We start from the raw sequence: 27619 nt of genomic DNA on the forward strand, positions 1-27619 counted from the left end.
ACCTTCATCTATGTACTTAGTCACCTCCTCAAAGAATATAATCAAACTTGTGAGGCAAGACTTACCCCTCACAAATCAGTGATGACTATCCTGGATTAAGCTGTATCTTTCCAAATGATCAAAATCCTATCCCTCAGGACCCTTTCCAATAATTTACCTATGACCGAAGTGAGACTAACCGGCCTATAATTCCCAGGGTCATACCTATTCCCTTTCTTGAACAAGGGGACAACATTCGCCTCTCTCCAGTCTTCTGGCACTATCCCTTTAGACAGTGAGGACATCTGTCACATCTGTTCGAGAGGGCAGGCAGAGCTTTGGTGTAAGGTGTCTTTTCAAAGATGACACCTTGAGTGGAACCGTGCACTCCTAGTCCTGCAGTGGACTGTCTGCCTGGGTCTCCTGCCCAAATCTTTGGACTGGGACTTTGAGCCATGATCTGCTGACCCAACAGATGAGAACACTACTAACTGAACCATTGGCTGAAAGCTTCCAGGTACAGGAAGAGCAAGTGAGGGCAGAATCATAGCATGGCCTTAGAGCTTTCGGACCATATGAGGAGGAAAGCGATAGATTAGTGTGGGGAGGGAATTATTTTCTATCTGCAAGCCGGAGTCAGTTTCTTTACTTCTCTGTTGTTTTTGACACGGAGGAACAAGTGGAGGAAAACGCTTCGGAGGAATGTACAAAACAGCCTGTTAACAAATGCAAAGCACAACCTGGGTACGTCGGTTGTAATGAACCATGATTCAATGACTCAGTGGGATGTACTGTGCCGTGATTCAATTACCCAATACTGTGCTCCTAATGAAGATATTTTACACACACTTACTCTTACTGTATCATTTAATAATTTGTCCTCAGGATCTTCATCAAACTCTGTCTGCGGGTAAACGCTAATGGAATAATTTCTCAGGTCTTGTCGAATCTGAAAAATCAATGAAGAAGGCCGAGATTAAAGGTTGCTGGTGTGGGAGGTATTCAGGCGGTGAGTAATTACTGTCACATTCACTGGTGATGGTAGTGAGTTTCTGCTCGTGACGATGCCAGCTCCAGCTTACATTGAGCCCAATGCTTTCAGTTTGAGAAAACATGAGCCAAGTGTGGAAAACCAGGGCAAAAGGACAAGAAAGGTTTACGAGATTTAAGAAGCACCAAGACATGACAAGTGCAACCATTTTACAAAAAATGCGTCACAGACGTGCGCTCATCTGAAGAGGAGGAGTTGTGTAAAAATGCTGCACTTACACAGAGCACTGTGGGGACGTAGGAAGCGAACTGGACCTAAACATGATAAATGATTATATACGGGGTATAATAGGAGGAAAGTTGAACATTGGGGGAATGAATTTCCATGAGCCAAAAAGTGTCCTGTCTCAATTCACACTGCTCTTTTGTTTCAGGGAAAGTTGGCCACCAGTTATTTCAGGATTGATGGATCTTACCTACAGGGCTAGGTCAGAGAAGCTGGAATTGTTCCCTTTGCAACAAAGAAGGTCGAGGGGAGATCCAACAGCGGTGTGCAAGACTATGACGGTTTTGGACAAAGTTGTCCCGATCAGATGGTGGAACAAGGAATAGGATAGACAGAGTGAAGATTTTAAGCGAGAGATGCAGGTTTGGGGGTGCGGTGATTGGTGGTGAGGGTAAATGGGGGCCGTTGCGACTATTTCACGCAAGAAGTGGTGACGATCTGGAACCCACTGCCTGTGGGCGGGGGTGGCAGGAGGGGCAATCAAAGGTTTCAAAATGAAATTGGACTGGCAGGTGAAGAGAATATACTTGCAGGGCTACAGCAATGGAACGGGGGGGGGGATTGATTGGAACCTGGCACGGAGAGCTGCCATTAGCGGTGGGGCGGATGGCCTCACCAACCCTCCCAAGATTGGCCATGAATTGAAAATCGATCTGCAGGATGCCGCTGAGTGCAAACCTGGAGACAAATCTGGACAATACAAAAGATTTTTGAAACCATTTTACTTGAAGATTTCTTACCAGATGTAAAAATATTGAAAATGGGCAAGAAAAGAATCTTTGGCTGACAGTTATGAAGAGAGGTTGTTTTTGTTGAAGCAGAGAAGACTGAGGGGTGGCCTGATCGAGATGTACAAGATTATGAGGGACATGGACAGAGTGGATAGGGAGCAGTTGTTCCCCTTAGTTAAAGGGTTGGTTTCGAAGGGGTGCAAGTTCAAGGTGAGGGGCCAGAGGTTTAGGGGGGGGATTTGTGGAAAAGCGTTTTTCCCCAGAGGGTGGTGAGGGTCTGGAACGCACTGCCTGGGAGGGTAGTAGTGGCGGGTTGCCTCACATCCTTTAAAAGGTACCTAAGTGGGCACTTGGCACGTCACAATATTCAAGGCTGTGGGCAAATGGGATTAGGTATGCAGGTCAGGTATTTATCTTCCGCCGGTGTAGACTCAATGGACTGAAAGGCCTCTTCTGCACCCTATCATTCTGCGATACTGTGAACTGATCGTTTTCACCCACCAAAAAGTTCCATTAAATGAAACAACCTCATAAAGATTTTTTTCCTTTGTTCCGGACAGAATGAGCACAGGCCAAACCAACAACAAAGGCAGCTATTTCTATAAAGCTGCAGAAGAATGTATCTTTAAAACACCAAAATCTCGGGCAGCACGGTGGCGCAGTGGGTTAGCCCTGCTGCCTCACGGCGCCGAGGTCCCAGGCTCGATCCCGGCTCTGGGTCACTGTCCGTGTGGAGTTTGCACATTCTCCCCGTGTTTGTGTGGGTTTCGCCCCCACAACCCAAAGATGTGCAGGTTAGGTGGATTGGCCACGCTAAATTGCCCCTCAATTGGAAAAATGAATTGGGTATTCTAAATTTTTTTTAAAACACACCAAAATCTCAGGTATGAGCCAATTGGGGATTCAGTTCCCTTATAGCTAGCATGGTTCAAAGGTGCTAAATACAATGATCAACTCGACAAATCCAGAGCACACAAGTATGGTCAGAATTCAGTGAACAGACATATATAGTATCAGACACACACCCTTTGTTTAAATTCTCGTCTCTCATCTAAGGTGAGCGTATCAGCTTTAGCGATAACCGGGACTATGTTGACTATTTTGTCTAGACGGTTCATGAACTCTATATCCAGTGGTCGTAACCTGAAAAACAATAGAACAATGTATAATTAAAGGAGTTGAGGCAGAGTGGATCATGTCCCTGCCTCGGAGACAGAAGCTCCAGTACAACGACCATCTCAAACGAGAGAGAATCTTACCATCGCCCCTTGATATTTAATGGCATAAGCATCATTGAATCCACCACTGTCAGCACCCTGGGGGGATTACCATAGACCAGAAACTGAACTGGACTAGCCACTTAAATACTGTGGATACAAAAGCAGATCAAAAGCGAGGAATCCTTCAGTGAATAACTCACTGTCCACCATCTACAAGGCACAAGTCAGGCGTGTGATGGAAAACTCTCCACTTGCCTGGATGAGTGCAGCTCCAACAACACTCAAGAAGCTCAACACCATCCGGGACAAATAAATCCGCTTGATTATCATAGAATTCACAGAGAATTTACAGTGCAGAAGGAGGCCATTCAGCCCATCGAGTCTGCACCGGCTCTTGGAAAGAGCACCCTACCCAAGGTTAACACCTCCACCCTATCCCCGTAACCCAGTAACCCCACCCAACACTAAGGGCAATTTTGGACACTAAGGGCAATTTATCATGGCCAATCCACCTAACCTGCACATCTTTTTGAACTGTGGGAGGAAACCGGAGCACCCGGAGGAAACCAACGCACATTCGGGGAGGATGTGCAGACTCCGCACAGACAGTGACCCAAGCCGGAATCGAACCTGGGACCCTGGAGCTGTGAAGCAATTGTGCTATCCACAATGCTACCATGCTGCCCCTAAAAAAAATTAAGCAGTTCCAGCCTCACGAGGCCAGAACCTTCTGGACAAATAGCAAAAGAGCTTTACCCTTGCATCCCTTGCACAAACATTCACTCCCTCCACCACCGACGCACAGCATGTACCATCTACAGGATGCACTGCAGGAACTCACCAAGGCTCCTCAGGCAGCATCTTCCAAATCAAAATCCAAAACCATAAAGGACAAAAGTAGCAAACACATGGGAACGCCGCCACATGGGAGGTTCCCCGCCAAGCCACTCACCATCCTGACTTGGAAATATATTGGTTGTTCCTTCATTGTCGCTGGGTCAAACTTCTGGAACTCCCTCCCTAACAGCACAGAGGGTGTACCTACACCATGTGGACTGCAGCCGTTCAAGAAGGCAGCTCACTGCCACCTTCGCAAGAGCAATTAGGGATGGACAATGCACACTGGCCTCGACAGTGGTGCCTACATTCATTTTAGCGCCATCGGCTGGCAGTAAGAGATTTGTCTCTTTTCTTCTCACATTTCATAGAATCCCTACAATTCAGAAAGAGGCCATTTGGCCCATTGACTCTGCACCGACCCGCCGAAAGAGTACCCTACCCAGGCCACACCCCCACCCTATCCCATAGCCCAGTAACCCCACCTAACCTTTTGGACACTAAAGGGCAATTTAGCATGGCCAATGCACCAAACCTGCATATTTCTGGTCTGTGGGAGGAAACCGGAGCACCCGGAGGAAACACGTTCAGACTCCGCAGACAGGGACCCAAGGTCGGAATTGATTTAGGGTCTCTGACGCTGTGAGGAAGCAATGCTAACCACCAAGTCTCTTATGCACGTGAACTTACATCCTCCTTTCAGTCCCAGTAATTTATAAAGTATTTACAACACCAAACTCTTACATTTATATAACACCTTTAACATAGTGCAACATCTCAGGCACTTCACAGGAATGATTATCAAACAAACCTTGACCCACAGCCAATATAGGGAGATATCAGGACAGGTGACCAGATGCTTGGTGAGAGAGATGGCCATTAAGGAGGAGGGTGTGAGGTAAAAACAGAACAGCACAAATTAATCTTTGAGAAGAGATAGCGAGATCTGATTTAACCAGATGAGGAGATGCCGGCGTTGGACTGGGGCGAGCACAGTAAGAATAGTTCATAGCCAAGTTCCGCACACATGAGTATGGCCTCAACCGGGACCTTGGATTCATGTCACATTACATTCACCCCCCACTATCTGGCCTGGGCTTGCAAAATCCTACCAACTGTCCTGGTTTGAGACAATTCACACCGCTTTAACCTGGGGTGACCCCTATCTCTGGCTCTGTAAAGACTTAATTACCTGCAAATGCTCGCATTCAAAGTATCGTCTTGAATCTTTGACTTTGTCTATATAAATGTTTCTGGAATCTACCTCTTCATTCGCCTGAGGAAGGAGCAGTGCTCCAAAAGCTAGTGATTTGAAACAAACCTGTTGGACTTTAACCTGGTGTTGTAAGACTTCTTACTGTGCTTAACCAGATGAAAAGTGACAATTAATCAAGGCTTTGAGAAAGAGTCATTGGATTCGAAACGTTAGCTCTTTTCTCTCCCTACAGATGCTGCCAGACCTGCTGAGATTTTCCAGCATTTTCTCTTTCTCTTCAATTAATCAAGGGGTTGGTTTAACTTGAATTGCTAAACATCAAGAGGGTTTAATGTGGCAGCCGGGATTATTTCTCGTCTTGGCACTGTATCCTCAGATTAGTTGAACATCCTTCAGCACAACACCAGCCAGACTCTGATATACCTCTGGCAAGTAAACCTTCAACGTTACAGTCTAGGTATTTGCTGGCTACCACGGGAGGTAATATGGTCTTTTGTATTCATGCCACCTCTTGCGCATGAACACTGTATAATTTCCAGATGTTCAATTGTGCTCAAAGACACACATTGTTTGGCTTGTTTCCACAGACAGTAACCTATTATGGAGATGTTTATCACTAAATTCTCTGGGATGCGTACGTTTATTAGTGTGTCTGGTCCTCACTAACTCGGTTTAGTGGGAGGCACCAAGAGGAGAAAATAGTACAAAAAAGACCATGTTGCCTTTCACATTATTACCCAATTAAGAGCATTTTATTTCCCACTTAGGAGCAATTTTCTTTAGCCGATGCTGCCCTTTACTAGGTTTGACAATCAAACTCATAAGTTAGAGATTGTTGGACAACAATGTAATGTCGAAAGACATTGGGATAGCTTGCAACAGACTGACAGTGAGTTAGTCTGGAAGTTTTGTACAATGGCAGCTTCTCAATACGCCTCGCTGACAGACTGATCCTAAACAAGCACAAGGTTAAGTCACTGACAAAATTTCAGCCAGGATATGATTCTTAAACTTGACGCAGGTCAGATTCCTATCATCCCAGCTTCATTGTCGAAGCCAATCATCTTTGCAACTGGGTTGCGCACCAAGAAAACCCTTTTCATTGCTGCACACCAGGTGAGGGGGATTTTCTCGTGTGGGGCTGTAAATTCTTGGATGAAACATGTCGCAGCAGATTCTCACTAAGTCTGAAGATCACTGCAGGGTCACTACCCTTCACTCATTTATAATTTTGTGTTGCCTGCTTACTTGGTCTTTGGAAGGAGACCAGGCACGATGTATTAAATTACTGTTACCCACTGAGAGAAGAATGTTGCATTTGACTGTCCTTTCCAACAAGTGTATGCCCCGAGTACATTACCCATGTAAAGTTTAGAAGGCCTGCACTTACTTATGTTTATGATTAAAGCACTTAAATTAATTTGAATGTTAGCTTCTAAAACAAATTATTGTTAATTCAAATGGGTCCTATTATCATTCTGGATTGGATGTATCCTTGTTTTTTCTCCTTGTGCACTGTATCAAGTTTCCCTTTAATGGTTGACATGAAATCCATTGATCTTTGTGTCCCGAGGTGTTAAGTCAGCAGTCTGTGGAGGTTGTAACATTTAAGATGCAGGATGTTCCAATATTTATTACATTGCTTCCTGCCTAGTAATAAGGGTGGGAGTGTTTTGATAGGTCACCAGATCAGTTCAAGGATCAGTGAACAACCCTTCATGAGGCAGTCATAGATCATAGAATTTACAGTGCAGAAGGAGGCCTTTTGGTCCATCAAGTCTGTGCTAGTGCAATGTAATACACTATACATTGAGAGCATCCGAGAAATATCTAAACCAATTGACTTTGCATTCATTAAGTGCCAATGTCTGCTCATCTAGGCCCAAATCGTGCCTGGGGCCTGATGAGCAGCTGTCCTGCCCCTCCCCATGTGGCGCTACGATTCAGAATGTGATACTTTAGCTTGTCCATCAATGGCTACACCTTGTAGCAGCTGAGGAGAGAATATTGATAAAATGTAGAAGTCTACAGCTGCAAGTAGCGAGTACAGCTACAAGGGCGGCACAATGGCACAGTGGTTAGCACTGTTGCTTCACAGCGCCAGGGTCCCAGGTTCGATTCTCGGCTTGGGTCACTGTCTGTGCGGAGTCTGCACGTTCTCCCCGTGTCTGCGTGGGTTTCCTCCGGGTGCCCCGGTTTCCTCCCACATGTCCCGAAATACATGCTGTCAGGTAATATAGACATTCTGAATGCTCCCTTCGTGTGCCCAGACGCCAAATGATGCTCGTTTGGAGAGTCAATGTAGACACGATGGACCGAATGGCTTCTGCGCCGTAACAATCTTGTGATTCTGCAAATCCTTCTGCCGAGCATTTGATCCTAATTGCTTGTTTTGAAACCCGATCTGTTGCACTATTCGCAATGGCAGAATATCCATCTATCATCGAGCTGTTTTCACCTTGAGGTCAGTCTTCCTGATCAGAGCTAATGGGCTGCTTGCAGGCCAAGGTAGAATTCAAATATGCTTTGAAGCCAGTTAACAAGAGCAGGACTCCTTTTTTTTTTTTGCTTAAATACATTTTATGACGAGACAGCACATCCTCTGTCATATTTTGTCATCTAATCTTTTGGGAGGGAAGCAGCCTCTTCAATCTTTGCCACACAGTTAAATGCACAGCTGTCCCCGATCTTCGGATCTGTAGAATTATCCTCGGAACTGATATTGGGTTTCTCTGGAAATATATTCCATTGTTTTAGGGACTGGAATGTTTAGAAAGTACCATTCCCCGTTTTTATATCTTCTATTCCATTCTCATTTCTCCTTCCAAAGACAGCGATTCCTGTCTGACTAGCTATTCTGAAAGTTGATGTTGCCGGAGTTACATGAACATGTCCGGTGGGGTATGGCCCAGGGTTCACCATTTCTGTCCGCTGCCAGCTGTTTCTCTCCATCCATTCCTGGTGGACACCCCTTCCGGTGGTATGTAACTGAAGACCCGGAGTTAAAATAACCAGAACTTCAAATGGATGACATTTGGGGGGGGCGGTTTATGGGGGTTGGGAAAGAGTTTGACGATTGTCTTGTCTGGTGAACTTTCTTTATATATGGCTCTGATTTTATACCAAACCAGTCACAGTCTTGTTGTAGTTTTTTAGAAATTGTCACGTTACCCATGGGATCTTACCATTCGCTAATTTACCACAATGTTGTGACAGTTTCTGCGGCTGAAAAATAGCGCCAAAAAACATCACGGGCTGGATTCTCTGTCGGCGGGATCACCGGCAGCGCACTCACGCCCACAGATTTCCCGACAGCGCAGGGGTGCCCACAATGGGAAACCCCGTTAGCCGGCTGGCGGGACGGAGGATCCCGCTGTCGGCGGGGGCGTTCCGCACCAGGAGACGGGCGCGGCGGGACGGACAATCCCGCCCCACACTTCAGACCCCCGGCCTACTCTGAGCAAATTCTTTCAGGGTGGAGTGACCCTCAGCGAAGGTCAGATCAGTGGGGACTTTTTCAGCCGCACGCCAACAGTGGACTGTATTCCCTCAAGTGACTGATTATTAAGGGTGTGCGAAAGGCCATTGGGAATTGAAATGTGTACTGCTAGAGGGAGGCCAACGAGTTCACGAATCACAAACTGAGACATTCCCCTTGATACTCCAGTACTAATAATCCGTTGAATGTGATACGGGCAACCGCGATTACAGATAGGTTGTTGTCAGTCAGTACGGGAGTCATTTTAACATGTTTATGGAGGATGCTATCAGATCAGCCACTCATTACGGGACCATGAATGCTTTTCCTCTCCATCTGTTTTTTAATCTACCCTTTTCCCCAGTCCTGGGGCTACTCATGTTTGACAGAAAGTATGTTAATATTAACCACATTGAATGAGCTGAAGTTTAACGAAAATAGAAATGATCTGATCTGCAGTGGTGAAGGACTGTTGACACACGGAGGCTATATTCTGCATTATTTCTGAAGAATGTGGAGTGTGGGCAGATGATCTTAAAAGGCGACAGATGGACATGCTTGGGTAACTGATTTGTGTTCAGTATTAAACAAGGCCCAGAAATAGCACCGGCAAGCTTTCCCCTCCAGCCATTCCGACAGGTAACACTTTTAGGTTCAACAAGGTTCAATTCCTTTGAAATTGCCATTCGAGTCACTTGAAGACTATTTTGGGTTTCCATATCAAAAGGGCACAAGATACAGGTGCCACAAGTATTCTTCGTCTCTGTGCTTAAGCCCATTCTGGGATGACACAAGAAAATAACAGCTTGTCGGTTGCTGCACGCGAGCTTTCACTAGAAACGCAGGAGGTGTTTGCCGGGCTTCACGGGATTTTAGTGAAAAGTATACTTTGCAATTTCCGACCTTTCTGAGGAAGAAAGCTGTCGGATTTGTTTTCTTTAAGGCTAGCTTCCCTGCTTGTTTACCCAGGACCGGATGAGCGGATTGTGCTTGATGTAATGTATTAATGACGTTCGACAGTTATTCAATAAAGCACTACATAATAGATGGGTCACTCAATTTTAAGTCCAAGGGAACTTAATGGATGCAACATTAGCCAAGGGACAGAAAGCAGAGATTAGTGGCGATGGGTGTTTTTAAGACCGTATGAAATAGGAACAGGAGTTGGCCATTCAGCCCTTCGAGCCTGCTCTGACATTTAATGAGATTGGTGCTGAACTAGCGAAGGTAACAGTAAAGTTGCCATAGTCCCAGATGACCATGGGCCTTTGATGGGGAGAGCTGACTGGTGGTGATTTAACCTGAGGGTCACCACACCTCAGGCGACGGGACCAGGTTGAGAAGGCGGGGCCTTAATGAACAACCTCAGCTGGTAAGGGAATTGAACCCACGTTGTTGGCCTCACTATGCATCACAAACCAGCAGTCCAGCGAACTGAGCGAAACCACTCTTTGACGGAAGAAAGGCTTCCTCAAACCATCTTAAGTGAGCACCCCCTTATTCTGCTACTGTGCCCTCTGGTCCTACACTCACTCTCCCATGAGCGGAAACATCCTCCCAACATTTACCCTGTCTAACCTCTTGGTTTCAATCATATCACCGCTCACTCTTCCAAACTTCAAGGAGTACAGGCCCAACCTGCTTAATCTTTCCTCAAAGGACAGTCCCTCCATACCCAGGGTCATCCTAGAAAATCTCAGTACTGCCTCCAGTGACAATTCATCTTTCCTTAAATAAGGGGATTGAAACTGTGCAGAGTATTCTAAATGTGGCCTCAGGGGTCCATTTTACAGACTGGAATAAGTGTGCAGTGTTGCCCCTCACTATTAGTGGTACTGGACCACTGCTCTTTTTGAGATATATTAATGCCCTGTACTTGGGCACACACAGCATACATTCAAAATCTGTTAGAAAAGACAAAACTCAGAAATATAATCAGTAAAATGGACAATACAGACTTCAGGAAGAGAGGCAGACACATGTTGGGTGTAATTTAAAGCTGGTTAAGTGTGAAAGGATTCATCGTCTGTAGGAGGAATGAGCAGAGGCGTTATAAACTAAATGGTACAGTTCCAAAAGCAGGTGCCCAGGAAGAGTAAAACTCTTGCCGTTTACTTACACGAGTCTTTGAAGGTGACAGGGTAAGTTTTGAAGGCTGTTAAAAAGGCTTTATAAATAGATGTTCCGAGTATAAAGTCAAGGAAGTTACGCTGTACAAGATGCCCTGCAGCTACTCATCAAGGCTTCCTCGACAGCAACCCCAGAACTCCACCATCTAGAAGGACAAAGGCAGCAACACCTTCACGATTCCCTCCAAGTCATGCGCCATCCAGACGTGAACCTATACGGGCGTTCCTTTACTGTTGCTGGGTAAAGATCCTGAAACTCCCTTCCTAACACCACATGGATTGTAGCGGTCCAAGAAGGTCGCGGTCACCACCACATTCCCAGGGGCAATGACGGATAGGCAGAAGGTGCTGGACTAGCCGGTGATGCTCACATTCCCATGGTAGAATTTTTAAAAATACTTTACCAAGTACTGACCAGGCCCCAGCTGGAGTATTGTGGCCAATTCTGGACCCCACACTTTATGAAGGAGGTCAAGGCTTGAGAGAGGGCGCAGAGAAAGTTTAGTAGGCTGGTACCAGGGCTAAATGACTTGAGCTAAGTGGAGGGACTACAGAAACTGAGGCTGTTCTCTTTAGAACAGTGAAGGCTGTTGGGAGATTTGTTAGAAGCGATCAAAATTGTGAAGAATGTTGAGAGAGTAAATGAGGAGAAACCGTTTCCAGTGATAAGAAGACTAAGCAACCAGAGGACACTGGCTTAAGGCGATTGGGAAAATAATCAGAGGTGACACAAGGAAACACTTTCTTAAAACTCAAAGTTGCTACAATTTGGAATGCAATGGCTGAAAAATAACTCCCAAAGGGCCACGCACTGGATAAATCTTTGCACTGGGTAAATCTTTGCACTGGATAAATCTTTGCACTGGATAAATCTTTGAAGGGTAAAAATATTCAAGTCAATGGGAAAAGATCAGGGGAGTGGTACGAAATGGATAGCTCCTTCAAGGCACGGTGGGTCAAATAGCCTGCTGAGCTGTATCATTTTCCGGCCAGAACTAGCTGTTTGGGAGACAACGTTCTCCCGCCAGAGGTCAATCGCCTCTGATTGGTGCTTGCGATGGGAGTGCAAATCAGAGGTGATTCACTACCCCTTGTCATGCAAATTTATGCATGGCGGGGATCCCGAGCGATTCCCTTGTGAAACCCGCTATCGGGCCACCTTTTTGAGCGGGGGGGCAACAGTGAGCTTCAGAGACTGCCCCCCGCCCCCCCCCCCCCCCCCACCCCATGTAACACAATTTTGTTTTAGGCCATCCCCCCTCCACTACGGGATTTGCTGGTTCATCCCCCACCCACCTCGCCCACAATACGAGGGTGAGCCGACTCTGCTCGCAAAGCACTTAACTGCCTTTGACTTGGTCCAAGAGCTGTCAATCATAGCTGGATGTTTATAAACATTGTGGTTAGTTTCACAGCTGGGCACTTGAAAACCACTCAAGCGTGAAGGTAAATGAGATTAAAGAATCCAGACAGATGGCGGTGTGTGGAAGCTGTCAATCACAGCCTGGTAAAATCAATTTCACATTGATATGAATAAAAGCCTTGCAGGGTCAAAGATTTGAGGGGGTTTAAACCCAGCTGTTGTGGATTTCCCTTTCTAGGAATTTAGAGGTGCTGCTTCCTCTGCCTGAGGCCAATAGGTGTATTGCACAGGTGAGTTTTAAAGCAGTGATTTTTTTTTTTCACTGTCTGTCTGGACTGCTCTCAGGCAGGGTTCCCTGTAATGGGGGGGGGGCTTCCAGGCCTGGGTCTCTGTAATGGAGGGGGGGTCTCTGGTGGGGGTCTCTCTTATGGGTGGGTTCCTTTGGGGGTCTCTTTTATGGTGGGGTGTCTGGTGGGGGTGGGGTGGGCAGGAGTGGCATTGAGGACGAGAGGATGGCCCTGTGGCAGACTTTGGGGGCAACACCCTCAAAAAGCTACCCCCTTGGTCCACCATGAGGTTCACAGCGCCAGGGCCACGCTGGGAAATACCTGCGCCAATTCTCGCTCATGTGAATCCCAGCCCAGCCCGCTGGAGAATCGTGCAGGCTTGGAAAATCCAGTTCCCAGCCCGTTAACAGGATGCCAATGGGTCATTCTGACCCATTTTCACCCTCCCGCTGACGCGGGGCGTGAACCTTAATGCCGCCACCAGCGGGGGATACACAGCATCGGAACAGGATCGGCACCCCGATTTTCGCCGATGCTGGATTCTCGGCCACATCAGGAACTCCTCTAGCGGCGACAGACGGCAGTGAATTCAGCCGGACATTTCATTTTAAAACGTGGGGCGGCACGGTGGCATAGTGGTTAGCACTGCTGCCTCAGAGCTCCAGGGTCCCGGGTTCAATTCCAGCCTTGGGTGACTGTGCGGAGTCTGCACGTTCTCCCCGTGTGTGCGTGGGTTTCCTCCGGGCGCTCCGGTTTCCTCCCACAGTCCAAACATGTGCAAGTTAGGTGGATTGGCTGTGCTAAATTATCTCTTGGTGTGTCCAGAGGTTAGGTGGGGTTACCGGGATGGAGTGGGAGAGTGGGCCTGGGTTGGGGGATGCTCTTTCAGAGGGTTGGTGCAGACTCAATGGGCCGAATGGCCCCATTCTGCACTGTAGGAATTTTATAATTCTACACTATTCTGTGAATATTAGTAATAAAGAGTTACAATCAGGTAGAGATCAGATTTGACACAATATTTATATACTTTTGCTACAGGGCTGGTTTAGCATACTGGGCTAAATTGCTGGCTTTTAAAGCAGACCAAGGCAGCCCAGCAGCACGGGTTCAATTCCCGTATCAGCCACCCGAACAGGCGCCAGAATGTGGCGACTAGGGGCTTTTCACAGTAACTTCATTTGAAGCCTACTTGTGACAATAAGCGATTTTGATTTCATTTTACATTGATGAATCCCTAAAAGGGATCACTCCAGCCCGTCGCTTTCTACAACAAAGTCTGCAGGTTGATATTTCAGTACCGAGGGAGTGCTGTACTTTCGGAGGTGCTACCTTTTGGTAAAGAGGTTGAATTAAGCTCCTGGGGACTTAAAAAGTTCAAGCAAGAGGCTGTGAGGTGTCAAAAACAATCAGCCCATTGTATACCAGGAAGCTGAGAGGAGTGTGCCTTTCCCACCTTGCATACAAGGATACCATCTCTGACTGCTGCAAATAAACAACCTCTAGAACTTTGCACTGGGTTCAGAGTCCCCATTAATTTTTTAAAAATAAATTTAGAGTACCCAATTAATTTTTTTCCAATTGAGGGGCAATTTAGCGTGGCCAATCCACCTAGCCTGCACATCTTTGGGCTGTGGGAGCGAAACCCACGCAGACACGGGGAGAATGTGCAAACTCCACACGGACAGTGACCCAGAGCCGGGATCGATGCTGGGACCTCGGTGCCGTGCTAACCACTGTTGAGTCCCCATGAATTGCCTCATGACCACCCAGCCCACTTTCTACCCAGGCAAGCGCGCGTGTGAGGTGGAATCCAGTTTAAAACCCCCTCACGAGAATCTCGATTCGTAATAAACATTTTACAACGCAATCCTTTCGCACTGTCCCAGCAGGGTCTATCACAGGAGCACAAGGAATACATTACATGTGAAATTTGGCAACATGGTCCACAAAAGGCTGACGATAGTTGCCAAGGCGAGGTATCCAGCCCCCCCACCCCGAGGCGTGTATTAATCCTAAACAGGGCAGCAAGGAACAGGCAGATTCTTTAAAGGATAGTTTGTGATGAAACAGGAGAGGATCAAGATGCGTTAAATAAGATACTTTACAGATGTCTTCGCAAATTAAGGCAGATTCGGTTCCAGAATCAGCCACTTGGGTTCAAAAATCTATAGCACCATATCCAGCTGTAATTCATTTGTCATGAAAAATAAATTAACTGTCTCCATGGCACATAGACTAGAGGGATAAGTATATCAGAAAGGGTGGAGGGAAATGTGATACATTCTATCAACGGCATTCATTATACCCCCCTCCCCCCCGCTCCTCCAGGGATTATCATATTTGGACGCAGTTTCAATAACAACTTTCAAAAGGGATTTGGATAAATACCTGAAGGGGAGACAATTTCACGGCTTTGGGGAAAAGAACGGGGGAGTGCAACTAACTGGATATCTCTTTCAAAGAGCTGGCCCAGATGTGTCTCCTTCCGTGCTGTATGATTCTAACTGCTTACACACTGGAGTAACTCTTTGTTGCACATTTCCGGATACATGGAAAAAACCAAAGGGCGGGATCTTCCGGCCCTCCTTGCCGGTGCATCTTCCGGTCCTGCCGAAGGCAACAAGGACCGGATTTACCAGCCGCCGCTCCCATTTACCATCCCCAGCAGTGGGATGGACAAGCCCCCAGATATACTACATCGGATTAGGGCTCGCTAGCACTCACTAATGAAACTCATATACGAAGGATGTTCACGGGGCAGCAGGGTGGCGCAGTGGTTAGCACTGCGGCCTACGCCGCTGAGGACCCGGGTTCGATCCCGGCCCCGGGTCACCGTCCGTGTGGAGTTTGCACATTCTCCCCGTGTCTGCGTGGGCCTCACCCCCACAACCCAAAGATGTGCAGGTTAGGCGGATTGGCCCCTGGTGGAAAAAAAATAATTGGGTATTCTAAATTTTTCGAAAAAAGAAACAAAACAATGAAGGTTATCCAGTTTGGTTAAGTACTGAAGGTGGATTATAAGCCGTGAACTGCATCATAGCAATGAGCCAGGAAATTGGATCGCGCTGTGCCTGGTACTCAGACTACTTCAGATGGCAGGCAGGAAGCCTGCTTCTGGACAGAGGTTCGCCACACGCCCTAATGGGTAAGAGCAAAAAATGTGTGCCTTTTATTTCACACCTGTAGCAGGCCGGAGGCTCTCTGGAGATGCTGGGTGAGATCACAATGAATCTTTTCCACACCCTCTCTAATATCTCAATATCTTTCCTAAAGCAAGGTCCACAATGGTGTTTTACCTGCAGTCTAACTAATGATTTGTACAGGTTTGCAATGCAGTTTTGCTTTCCGACTTTATACTCCAATATATAAATTCTAGAATTCTATATGCTTTTCCTTCACACCATTATCAACTCGCTTCCAACTTTGAAAGAATTTTTCCTCTTAGAATTACTCCTTTTCAACTGTTACCATTCAGGGTACAAATGCTGTTTTGAAAGGAACGTTACATCATTTAATGCACAAGTTATCAATCTGAAACTGAATTCTTTTAAAACCTAGAATGCCCCAATGAAATATTTCCCAGGGCGAAATCCCCATCTCTTCCTCGTAATAGTGTCCACGGACCTTTCACATCCACCTGAGAGGGCAGATGTTCCATGCCAGACTTTCCATATAAAAATTTACAGTGATTCCCCTACCTGCCGGAGGCTGGCAGGGCCTCGGAGTGCTTCTCGCAGCTCTGACTGCGGATACGGGCCCCGCACTTCCGGTCGGGAGTCCGTGCATGGCGGCGGCCTACAGCGTCCACGGCGTGTGCCATGGCAGACCCGGACCGCGGACCGACATTGACAATGTAGGCCCCCTCGAGATGGCGTGCACCTGCGGATCTGAGTCCGCAGCCGCCACCCGAGGTTCCTGACCGGCAATACGTGGTTAGAATCACGCCATCGGGAACCCAGCCAGTTTTGCCCGGAGAATTGCCGGTGGGGGGGGGGCCTCTGCCAATGGCCCCCCAGCCGCACCGCGTAATCCGCGCGCGAGCGATTCTCCGGTCCCGAGCGGCGCCGGCTACGATTTGCGCGTAAAGATCGATTCTCCGCCCCCGCGCCAAATGCAATTTCACCGCGGGGCTGCGGAGAATCCCGACCCACGTTTACAGCACCGCTAGCCAGTGACAGACCACTGCAAAACATATCGGGGGGTGGGGGGGGGGGGGGGTGGAAAATCCCATTCAGAGTCTCGGTTTAAGCTCTCATTTGGAAGTCAGAACTATCTGCAGTGCAGAACCCTTTCAGCCCTGCACGGAACAGTCAGTCTCCATCAGGGGTTTTCAACCAGTTGTGCGTAAAACCAGCAAGTACAATTCTCGGTGGGTCCGTGTTTCCCCCACGCTTATAAATTCTCGTTAGTTTGCCAATGCACTCTCTGACCGCCGTTCCCCTGCACCCCACTCCGCCACGCCACAGTCTGCTGTACCGCTGGGAATTAGATTTAAAAAAATATGGTCTGCTTAGTGCACCAAGAATTTGTAAACTGGGAAGGTGATAATGTGAAATGTTTCTGGTCGCTTGTAGTGTGGAGGAGAGGGAATCGCAGCCCAAGAGGGTCAAGACTGGAAGATCGTCATAAGTAAAACAATTACAAGGATAGACATATACGCTTCGTTGCATACCTAATTTTTATGCAGAAAAATAACTTGTGCGGGGCGGGGGAAGGGGAGAGCAGGACTCAGAAGCAATAGGTTTGGGGAGGACCACGGGCCTAGATTATATGCTCAAGTCTCTCGACTTCAATGTGAACCACAATCGAAGGCTGGGGTGTTAGCAACAGAGCCCAGACTGATCCAATGTATAACAGCCTTAAGCAAACACTGGGTGCAGGTCAGAACTTTGATTGGTGAGGTCAGTCAGGGGGATAGGCCTCTTGACTCCTACGCCAATTAAGCTACTTCAATTGCCTGGGGAATTTGGTACATTCCAAATGAATGCTTTTGTTTCATTATGCTTTTTTTTGAAGTGGAACAATTGAAGTGTGACAGGATATGCCTGGCTAGGCACACCCGTAGCATCCAATGAAAAACCTCAAAGACTTCACAATCATTACGTGACATCAATTTAATAAGCCTCCCCGAACGTTATTAAGAGAGTATTGTCACATTGTACATACCAATGTCCTGTGGGAGGTACAAAGTAGACACAACAGTGTATTCTAGTGTCAGGAATCCGCCTTTTCCGGTTGATATTAATCTCTTCCCTCAGGTACTTCTCATACTGCTCATTAATGTATTTCACAATTGGCTCCCAGCTGTAAAACAGGATTATTCGATTATAAACATCTCACGGTTCAGTCAAAATGATCATTCCCAAGGACGTACTCGGGAAAGGTGACATCCCGACCAGCTAAAGCCCCTCACCGTTTGTCTGGAAATTACTTCCACGGAGACAGAAATCCAAACATCAAACCACTAAACACAGAAACGTTAATTCACAAATTGCACCACCCAAACTTCCCGCTGGCTTCTCCTGTTGGTGCAGCGAGGGTGTTGTCAGAGAGGCAAGCATCTGCTAATCTCATTATTGCAGCGAAGCAGTTTCCCAGAGCCACACTGCTACTTTTTTTCCTGGTGCTCAGCTAGCAGACGCTCAAATAATTTGGCATCACGAGCTACCGGTACGTTGGGATTTTGTGCTGCAATTTATAATCTGATTAGCTTTTAGATTCCCTCAACACGCCTTTGGTGTCAGCCACGCGAGTCCATGTTTGCCACATCCTGTCTAGATTTTTCTAAGTACCCTGATCTTGAACTAGGCCATTCTTCATCACAGTCAGCTGGTACGTCAAAAGAGTGAGAAGGTTCATTTCGCAACCGAACTGGTTGTCAACAAAAGGACAACAATGTCATCACCTAAATTATTGGAATTCAACAAGACTTTATCGAAGCACTTTACTCATCTCCCACTTAAAATATCACGGGCGGGATTCTCCGCTCTCCGACCCGATGCTCTGCCCTGAACCGGCCGAGTTCCCGACGGCGGGGGTTTCTCATGCTATTTCTTGTCGGGAACTCGGCGTGGCGGCTGCGGACTCAGTCCAGCGCGGCCACAGTCGGGGGAAAGCCGATCCGCAGGCAAGGGGGCCTTTGGCAGGGGCTGGGGGAAACTGTTGGGGAGTAGCAAGCCTGGCCAAAGGAGGGCATTATTTGGCAGGCCGGGTCCGCTCGAGGGCCGGCGCCATGTTGCACGGCATGGCCGCTGCAGGCCGCCACGGTGCGCTTGCGTGGCCACGGACCCGGCAATTCTCCGGCCGTATCGGCAGTGAGAGCCGGGTGCTCTACGCTGATGCCCTCGAGCCTCCAGCCAAATGGAGGATCGGTGGCCGTTTTGCGCAAAATGTTTGGTCGTAAAACGCAACCGTTCTCACACCAGCGTCAGGACATCCAGTTCACTCCGCCCGGGCTAACTGCATCGCGCCCTCGCTGGGCAAGATCCAGATCTGCATATTCAAATGAGCCTGATGGTTATCCCCGGATGCTGGATTCAGCCGGCACCCGGGAGTCAACGGCCGTGCCTGGGAGACCTCAACAGTGCTCCGGTTAGTATTGGTTTCCACAAACGTGGATCAGGCCTATCGGCACCTCGGGGGGGTCTCGCTGGGCATTAGAGACCCCTGGGTGGTTTGTACCCTGACACCTCCCTGGCACCAGAGTACCTTGGCACTGCCAGCCTGGCACCCTGCAGGTGTTATATGGGCACCCAGTGTCACCCTGGGTGGCACTGCCAGAGTTCCGGGGGCACTACCAGAGTGCCAGGGCAAAGGTACCAGGTTGGCACTGCTAAAGGTCAGGCCCAGGGGGCAAGGCGTTACCATTTGGAGGGGGGGGGGATTCCAGAGTTTGGAGGTGAAGAGGGGGGTGGTAGAAAGATCGGGGCTGCCATTCAAAATGGTGCCCTGATCTGCGAGCAGCCATTCCTCTGGTGAGAGCAGCTCGCCAGCAGGAGATCTCTGAATGCAGCCTCGGTCAGGGAAAACCTTCCTGAGGCCAAAATAAACGGCAAAGTGACGTTGCAGAGCGGGGTGATTCTCAGAACTGCAGCCGGCGAGGAACACCGCGCCAAACATGTCCAAAAGCTGACTTCAACCGTTGTCCACTGAATCGTACGCGCCCTTTTTTAAGCCGGCAAATCCAACGAAGAATCTGGGTCAATGACATACCAGTTTTCATTGTTTATTTGATCACCAAATCCCGGTGTGTCGATGACCGTCAGGTTCATTTTTACGCCTTTTTCTTCAATAACTGGAAGAAAGACATTTTTTATTTAAAAGCACATCAGAGAGATAAAGCAGGTGGAAAATAACAGTTCAAGCAGAGGAGAAATAGCATAATGGGCACAGTGAACAAAATCCAGTGTTTAATGGTCTCTTTCTAAGCAGGCTCAATCACATACAGATTAAATATGATAATGCATATTTCCCCGTCATCCTTCCTCCTTCATTGTAAAATTAGTTAAGAGTGATCAATGACTGTCCGTGTGGAGTTTGCACATTCTCCCCGTGTTTGCGTGGGTTTCGCCCCCACAACCCCAAAGATGTGCAGGGTAGGTGGATTGGCCCTTAATTGGAAAAACTCTAAATTTAAAAAAAAAGAGGGATCAAGGAACTTAAGTGATTTTTTTTTTAGAAACAAAATAATTGGTTGAGGATTTGCTGAGGTGACGACAGAGAAACTGTCAGCATTCATCATCTTTACACCACTGAAACTGACAGCAGCTTCCGGAGCCTGCACATGAAATGAAAATTGCTTATTGTCACAAGTAGGCTTCAAATGAAGTTACTGTGAAAAGCCCCCAGTCGCCACATTCCGGCGCCTGTTCGGGGAGGCTGGTACTTGAATTAAACTGTGCTGCTGGCCTGCCTTGGTCTGCTATAAAAGCCAGCGATTTAGCCCTGTTCTAAACCAGCCCTGTAACATGTATAGTTAAAACGCGGTAAGCCAGATGTTTGTGGCAGGGAATCTTCACTCCCCCATAAGTTGCACGTAAGAGGGTGCCACGAATTGCAACCTCAAGTGCCATCAAGATTTGACAAAAGCCCTCACTCCCTTACACTGTCAAAAGCGTTGAAAAAAGTTACGCCTTGTTGAATGAGGTGTAGCTGGAATTTAAGCAGCGTACTAACTTCACATGAACTCAAACACCCTCACTGGCATGGGAAAGTTAACTGGACATTGGATTGTCCAATGTCTCCATCATACAATTTTTAAAAACATGTGGTTCGCTACGGGAGGGGATGTTGGATGCTGAGGAGCTGGGGCGGCACGGTAGCACAGTGGCTAGCACTGTGGCTTCACCCCGTGCCTGCGTGGGTTTCCTCCGGGCGCTCCGGTTTCCTCCCACAGTCCAAAGACGTGGTTAGGTGGATTGGCCATGCTAAATTTCCAATAGTGTCCAAAAAGGTTAGAAGGGGTTATTGGGTTACGGGGATCGGGTGGAAGTGAGGGCTTAAGTAGGTCGGTGCAGACTCGATGGGCCGAATGGCCTCCTTCTGCACTGTATATCCTATTCTATTCGAGCAGACCATTTTATCCCACTTGGACCACCTTGTTAGCCCTTCCAAAATCTGTCACCGCAAGCTTCGATGCTTGCTCAACCTTGTTCTGCTCTGTCAGCACGCACAGGAGAGCACCCACTGCCAAATCACAGTTGAACAGTTTTCCGTTAACTGGTCCGTGGCTTCACCAAATGGGACTGTCAATTTATTACTCATTTAGGTGCTACCCCGTGCAAAGGGGCTACCGTCATTAAAAACTCATTTCACGTAAGAACTACCACAGGCAACAATTAGAGGAGAATTATCCCGTCACTCTAAATGACAGTCAGGGTTGGATTGCAGTTCAGAACAAATAGCCCGGTGTCAAATCCACATCATCCAACCTCCGTTTCCTCACCCCCCCCCATCCGCCGCCACCCTACCCACCCCTCCCCCCCAGCCAACTCCAGTTGTTTTCAGTATAGTTGCGTTTCTACAATTAATTAGTATATTGAAAGGCTTAAATTGACAGCAAACTGTCAAGTCAATGCAGAAAGATAGAAGAATGCATAAAAATCATGCTCTGACAAAATCAAACCCTTCCTTAAACTTTACGCAGGGCATCTCCAAGATCTGGTCCGGTAAGGTCATAGAATAAATGATCGCCGCAATGATAACTGATCTTGAAGCAGTGAGTCTCATCTATCCCTATGTTAGCTATGGCCTTGATTACTCCTTACTGGCCGCGCAGTGACCACCTTCCATAAACTTAAGCTTATCCAAAACTCTACCAACCATGGCCGAACTTGCAACTAATCCCTTTCACTCATCACTCCTGCGCTTGCTAATGTACATTGGCTCAACAATGTACAAGTCTGATTCATTCAGGATCTGAAAATAATAGATTTGTGTACAGCATGTTAAGTGCATTTTACGCTCAAGCATTTGTTTATTTTGACCTATTCTGATCTGATGTACCCGTTCAAGTTGTAACCTCCCAAGTACAACTGTAAGTGTTCCATTTTGAACTGCTCATCGCAGGCAAAAGTGGATCTATGTCAGCTCTTAGCTAAGACCAGACTTGCTACTCGGGATTTCGAACTATTCATCCTGCTAATGAATAATCAATCAACCATTGGTGTTGAAGATGAAATGGGCGCGGTCTACCAGCATCGTTGCACCCGAAAATTCAGCCGCTAGATGCTGGGAGATCCCCCATCCGGGGTTTTTCTGACTCGCCATGCCTCGTGAGATCTAATGCAATCACGCGAGATGTCGGAAGCTGAATCCCGCCTTTTGTAAGCGAGATCGCTATCTGGCAAATCTGCATGTTGCAAAGCTTTGACAAAGAGCCATCCATAGATGCTGTCAGACCTGCTGAGATGGTCCAGCATTTTGTTTTTGTTTCAAATTCCAGCATCTGCAGTATGGAATCCCTACAGTGCAGAAGGAGGCCATTCAGCCCATTGAGTCTGCACCAACCATTTGAAAGACATCCCTACACAGACCCGATTATCGCCCTATCCCTGTAACTCCACCTAACCTTTGAACACTTCTGGTCAATTTATTATGGCCAATCCACCTAACCTGCACATATTTGGACTGTGGGAGGAAACCGGAGCACCCGGAGGAAACCCACGCAGCCACAGGGAGAAAGTACAAACTCCACACAGACAGTCAAGCGAGGTCGGAACTGAACCCTGGTCCTTGGTGCTGTGAGGAAGCAGTGCTAACCACTGTGCCACCCAAGTAACTTGCTTTTATATTTTTAATCATTATTAGCATCTTCAATTGGCTAAAATAGACAGCCATTCTCAGCGAGACATAATAGTAGGTCCCTAAGAACAGCATGAGTTAACAAGCGCTTCCACCTTGTCCCAAATTGATCAATTTACGTTCGAAATATAGGTGGGGAAGTTCTATGTTTCACCGATGTTCCATCACTCCAGGGTGTGGAACTCCGTGAAACTGGTGCTGTTCCACCGAGGACAAAACCCAGCTTTACTTATCCCTTAGATGGGAAAAGTTAAGACAGGTGGCGAACTTCACAATCAAGGTGGCAAAATACAACTGAAATTAGAAACATTTTGAAAAGGAAAGTCCAGCAAGCAATTAACTGAGCCGTATGCTCAACCACGTGCTGTTCTAAAAGAGATCTTGAAGATTCACAAGACAGTTTCGGGATTTGCTTGTAAATGTCATTCATTTCGACAGTAAATTTTAGTCAGTGATGAGGAATGGAATTTATGTATAACCTTATCCAATCTTTGCCCAAACCCAATGTCAGCTCACGCAGTGTTATCTTTGTAGGAGTCACTGCATTTTGTGTTTGTTTTATTTTGGTTTTCACCCTCCAATTCTGGTGTAAATTCCTGTTGGCAAGATCACGGTGGAAATTGGCATTCAATCAGGGTAATTTCAGTATAAATGCAATCTGAGTCTGCACACGGGATGGGGATTATGGGTTCATGTCCACATACAAGTGGCTTGGTAGAGGCAGTTTTAATTAAGCATTAATTACTAATGGTCATTTATAAAGTACTGTGAAACTTTCAATGGCAAACACACAGCAATGTAGTCACTGTTATGGGGCAGGAAATGCAGTGCCCAATTGGTGCACAAGGAGGTCCCAACAACAGCAATGAGATAATGACCAGAGTGTCTGCTTTCCTGGCCAGAATTCTAGCAAGACGTCAGTCCGCTGTCCTTCTACCAGTTGTGCCATGGGGAAATGTTTTTCAATTGTTCAAAATATTTTCTGATGTACGAGTTTAAACAGATGTCAGATGCTGTAAGAAGGCTGGACTGAAAGCTGACTCAATCAACTGTGATCAAGAGTCAAACTAATTAGGGCGGCACAGTGGTTAGCACTGCTGCCTCACGGCGCCGAGGACCCGGGTTCGGTCCCGGCTCACTGTCCGTGAGGAGTTTGCACATTCTCCCCGTGTCTGCGTGGGTCTCACCCCCACAACCCAAAATACGTGCAGGTCAGGTGGATTGGCCACGCTAAATTGCCTCTTCATCGGGAAAAAATAAAATTGGGTTACTCTAAATTTATTTTTGCAGAAAGAAAAATAGTCAAACTAGTGGCAGTGTCACTATGCAAAAGCGGGCTTGTAAATCCAGTTTTACCCCTTCTTTATGAAAGGGCTTTGAAATTGTAAGTTGAGATTTCACCACCGTAGACATAGAGAAACAGATGCTCCTATAATATTCACCTGCATTTCAAATCTGGCCCCCGGTTTTGTTTATATAACATTCCGCAAACAAAATCGACCAGAGTCAACTCCTGGTATATTTGAATGAATTGAAAAGGAATTGGGCGGGACATTTCCCCCCCCCGCCACCCCGAACCCCTTCGCGACATGTCTTCTGGCGGCAGAGGAGGCTCGGTATTGGCTGCTGCCGGGATCGTCCGCTTACGCTGACGTCTACAGTGTTTTGTGTGGCCCGCCCATCCCGTCGCCGAGGAACCCGCCGCAGGGGGGTCGCCGTCAGCGGGACAAGAAGATCCTGGCAAGGGCTGGAAAATCCGGCGCAGTATTTCAGGTCAATCTCATAGTCGTCACGACATTTAACATTCTTACGGTTCCGGTCGAGTCGCCGCAATGCTCTTGTGAAAGGATTCCTCATAATGCCACACAGACCTCAGCCACAAAGAGACGCAGCAACCTCCGAAAAGAACAGCTAGATCTGACCTCATAGAACCCCAGGTTAAAGTCCAACAGGTTTGTTTCAAATCACTATCTTTCGGAGCACTGCTCCTTCCTCAGGCGAATGAAGAGGTAGATTCCAGAAACATATATATAGACAAAGTCAAAGATGCAAGACGATACTTTGAATACAAGCATTTGCAGGTAGTTAAATCTGTACAGAGCCAGAGAGAGGGGTAACCCCAGGTTAAAGAGGTGTGAATTGTCTCAAACCAGGACAGTTGGTAGGATTTTGCAGTTGGTAGGCACACTGGTGTGTCAGGTCATCCAGTAACACTTCCAGATGTTGCGGGACTATTGTGATCCAACACTGTTGCAGCAATATGAACACACGTGATAAAATTGAGCCAAGTGGTTGAAACATGTCTTGGCATCTTCTGAAAATTTGCACAAGAAATCAATTCTACTATTAATAAAATCTCTGCCCTGAAGGAGGACAATCTGAATGAATTGTGCAGTCAAAAACATGGGGCGGGATTCTCTCACCCCGGGGCCGGGCCCGAGAATCGCCGGGACCGGCGCGAATCACACCACCGCCGCCCCGACGCCGGTCCGCCTATTCTCCGGAGAGCGGAGAATCAGCGCCGTTGGCACCGGAGCGGTTGGCGCGCCGCCGGTCGGGGGCCGCTCTACAGAGCCCACCCGTCGATTCTCGGCCCGGGGGGGGGGGGGGGGGGGGGGGGTCCGACCCCGGGGGGGGGGCCCTCCGCTGGGGCCTGGCCCGCGATCGGGTCCTACCGATCGGCGGGCTGGCCTCTCGTACTGGGGGCCACGTTTGTTCCGCACCAGCCCCAGTAGCCATACGCCATGTTGCATCGGGGCCGGCGCAGACAAGGGAGCCACTGCGCATGGGCGCATTGGCAGCGGTCCCACTGCGCATTTGCGCGGTCCCACTGTACATGCGCAGACCCGCGGCGCCCATCAGACGCCGGGATCGGCAGCTAGAGCGGCGTGGATCGCTCCAGTGCCGTGCTGGCCCCCTGCAGGGGTCACAATTGCTGATCCTGAGGCCATGTTGACGCCGTCGAGAAACGCGATGGCATTAACGACGGCGTCAACGCTTAGCCTCAGGATCAGAGAATCCCGCCCCATGTACCTTTGACATCAAAAAGAGCCTGGCCTGTTAGTTTTGGCATCATGGCTCCTGTCAAAATTCTTTTCCTGAAGAACTTTGTCATGCTTATAAATAATGTATGCTGCAGGGCTACCGACAGGATTGGATAATGTAAGGCATCATTTGTATCATCAGAGGCACTAAGACACATGTGGAGAAGCCAAGGCTTGCTGTCTTGTACAGAGGGCCCTCTGTTGGATCACAAATGATTTCCAACCGGAATGATCCGATTTCAGGTGCAACTTTTCAGCCCCTGCATCTTCTTCAGCTGGGTGCAAATCCTCTGCTCGCAGTTCCTCCGGTGTTGCTGCATTTGCCTCACGTTGCGAAATAGGCAGGACGGTAGCACAGTGGTTAGCACTGTTGCTTCACAGCGCCAGGGTCCCAGGTTCGAGTCCCGGCTTGGGTCACACTCTGTGCGGAGTCTGCGCGTCCCCCCCGTGTCTGCGTGGGTTTCCTGCGGGCGCTCCGGTTTCCTCCCACAAGTCACGAAAGATGTGGTTAGGTGGATTGGACATTCTGAATTCTCCCTCAGTGCACCCGAACAGGCGCCAGAGTGTGGCGACTAGGGGATTTTCACAGTAACTTCATTGCAGTGTTAATGTAAGCCTACTTGTGACACTAATAAAGATTATTCTTTAAAAATGGGGCGCGGTCCCATTCAGAGGGAGCTTGCTGTTCGCAAATTGGCGGCCGTGTCTCCTAAATTCCAACAGCGGCAACACTTCAAAAAGTACTTTGTTGGCTGTAAAATGTTTTGGGACATCCGGAGGCTGTGGAAGGTGCTTTAGAAATTAAAATCTCTCTGCCCCAAATATGGCACAACAGCGCCTAAAATGCAAACATCATCATCCCGTTTTGCTGCTGCAAAGGTTTCTGGGCGCCCAGAATGCTAATTCTGGAGCAGTTTGGGCAACAGGTTCTGACAGCAACTGAAGCAGCTTTGAAAGTCCTGAAAGCGCAACTGCCCCTTTAAGAATTTAACACCTCCCCTCCCCCTCCCCCTCCCCTCTTTTGGGTCGTGGGACCCAGCAAGACAGCTGCATCGCTTTGTGATGGGGCTTGTCAGAGCCTTGTACTGAACAAATTAGAGCTTACCATCCTTGGCTATCTGGTACAGCTCAAGGGAAGGAGCCACTGACAGTTCCTCCACCTTGAAGCGTGTCGGTTAGGGAAGGCCAGAGCATCAGCGTGGGAAGCTGTGAAAGAATCCAGACCTCCCCCCCCCCACAACCCATCCCTGTCACCCTCCCTTCCACCAGCACAACAGTGAGTGATGGAGAGCAGACGGGGAATTCTCTGATCTTCACTCTTAGCAACCGGAGCTGGAGGATTCAAATTCCTGCCTTGCGCGGTGTAAGCGCCACTCCCACTGCATCATTATATTACACACGCACGCATCAGCTATTTATGTTCAACGCCAAAATAAACCACAGATCTAACTGTGCCATGTACAGGATGATGCCAGGTCTTAGAGACGATAACCGTCACAAAAGACTGAACCGGCTAGGGGGTTCTGGAAGGGATTCTCCGGTCCCCCAGCTGCCTAATACTCGGCGGCGTGCCGTGCTTGGGGGATTCTCTACTCCTGCTGCTTGCAATGGAATTTCCCATTGAAGCAAGGGTCAAGGGGCAGCACGGTAGCATGGTGGTTAGCACAATTGCTTCACAGCTCCAGGGTCCCAGGTTCGATTCCGGCGCGGGTCACTGTCTGTGCGGAGTCTGCACATCCTCCCCGTGTGTGCGTGGG

General features: G+C 48.1%; 1 protein-coding gene across 7 annotated transcripts in view; it reads right to left on the bottom strand.

The window, feature by feature from the left end:
* LOC140394417 (neuronal-specific septin-3-like) overlaps positions 1–27619 on the bottom strand; it is a 479015-nt gene that overhangs the window by 49962 nt on the left and 401434 nt on the right. For all 7 annotated transcript variants that reach the window (XM_072481671.1, XM_072481670.1, XM_072481672.1 and 4 more), the window contains 4 exons: positions 19729–19810; positions 17683–17820; positions 3012–3129; positions 833–928 (listed from right to left, as the gene is read on the bottom strand). In XM_072481671.1, the coding sequence (XP_072337772.1) occupies positions 833–928; positions 3012–3129; positions 17683–17820; positions 19729–19810 (434 nt within the window). The remainder of the gene's footprint in view (positions 1–832; positions 929–3011; positions 3130–17682; positions 17821–19728; positions 19811–27619) is intronic.

This window comes from Scyliorhinus torazame, chromosome 17, assembly GCF_047496885.1.
Source record: "Scyliorhinus torazame isolate Kashiwa2021f chromosome 17, sScyTor2.1, whole genome shotgun sequence".
NCBI lineage: Eukaryota > Metazoa > Chordata > Chondrichthyes > Carcharhiniformes > Scyliorhinidae > Scyliorhinus > Scyliorhinus torazame.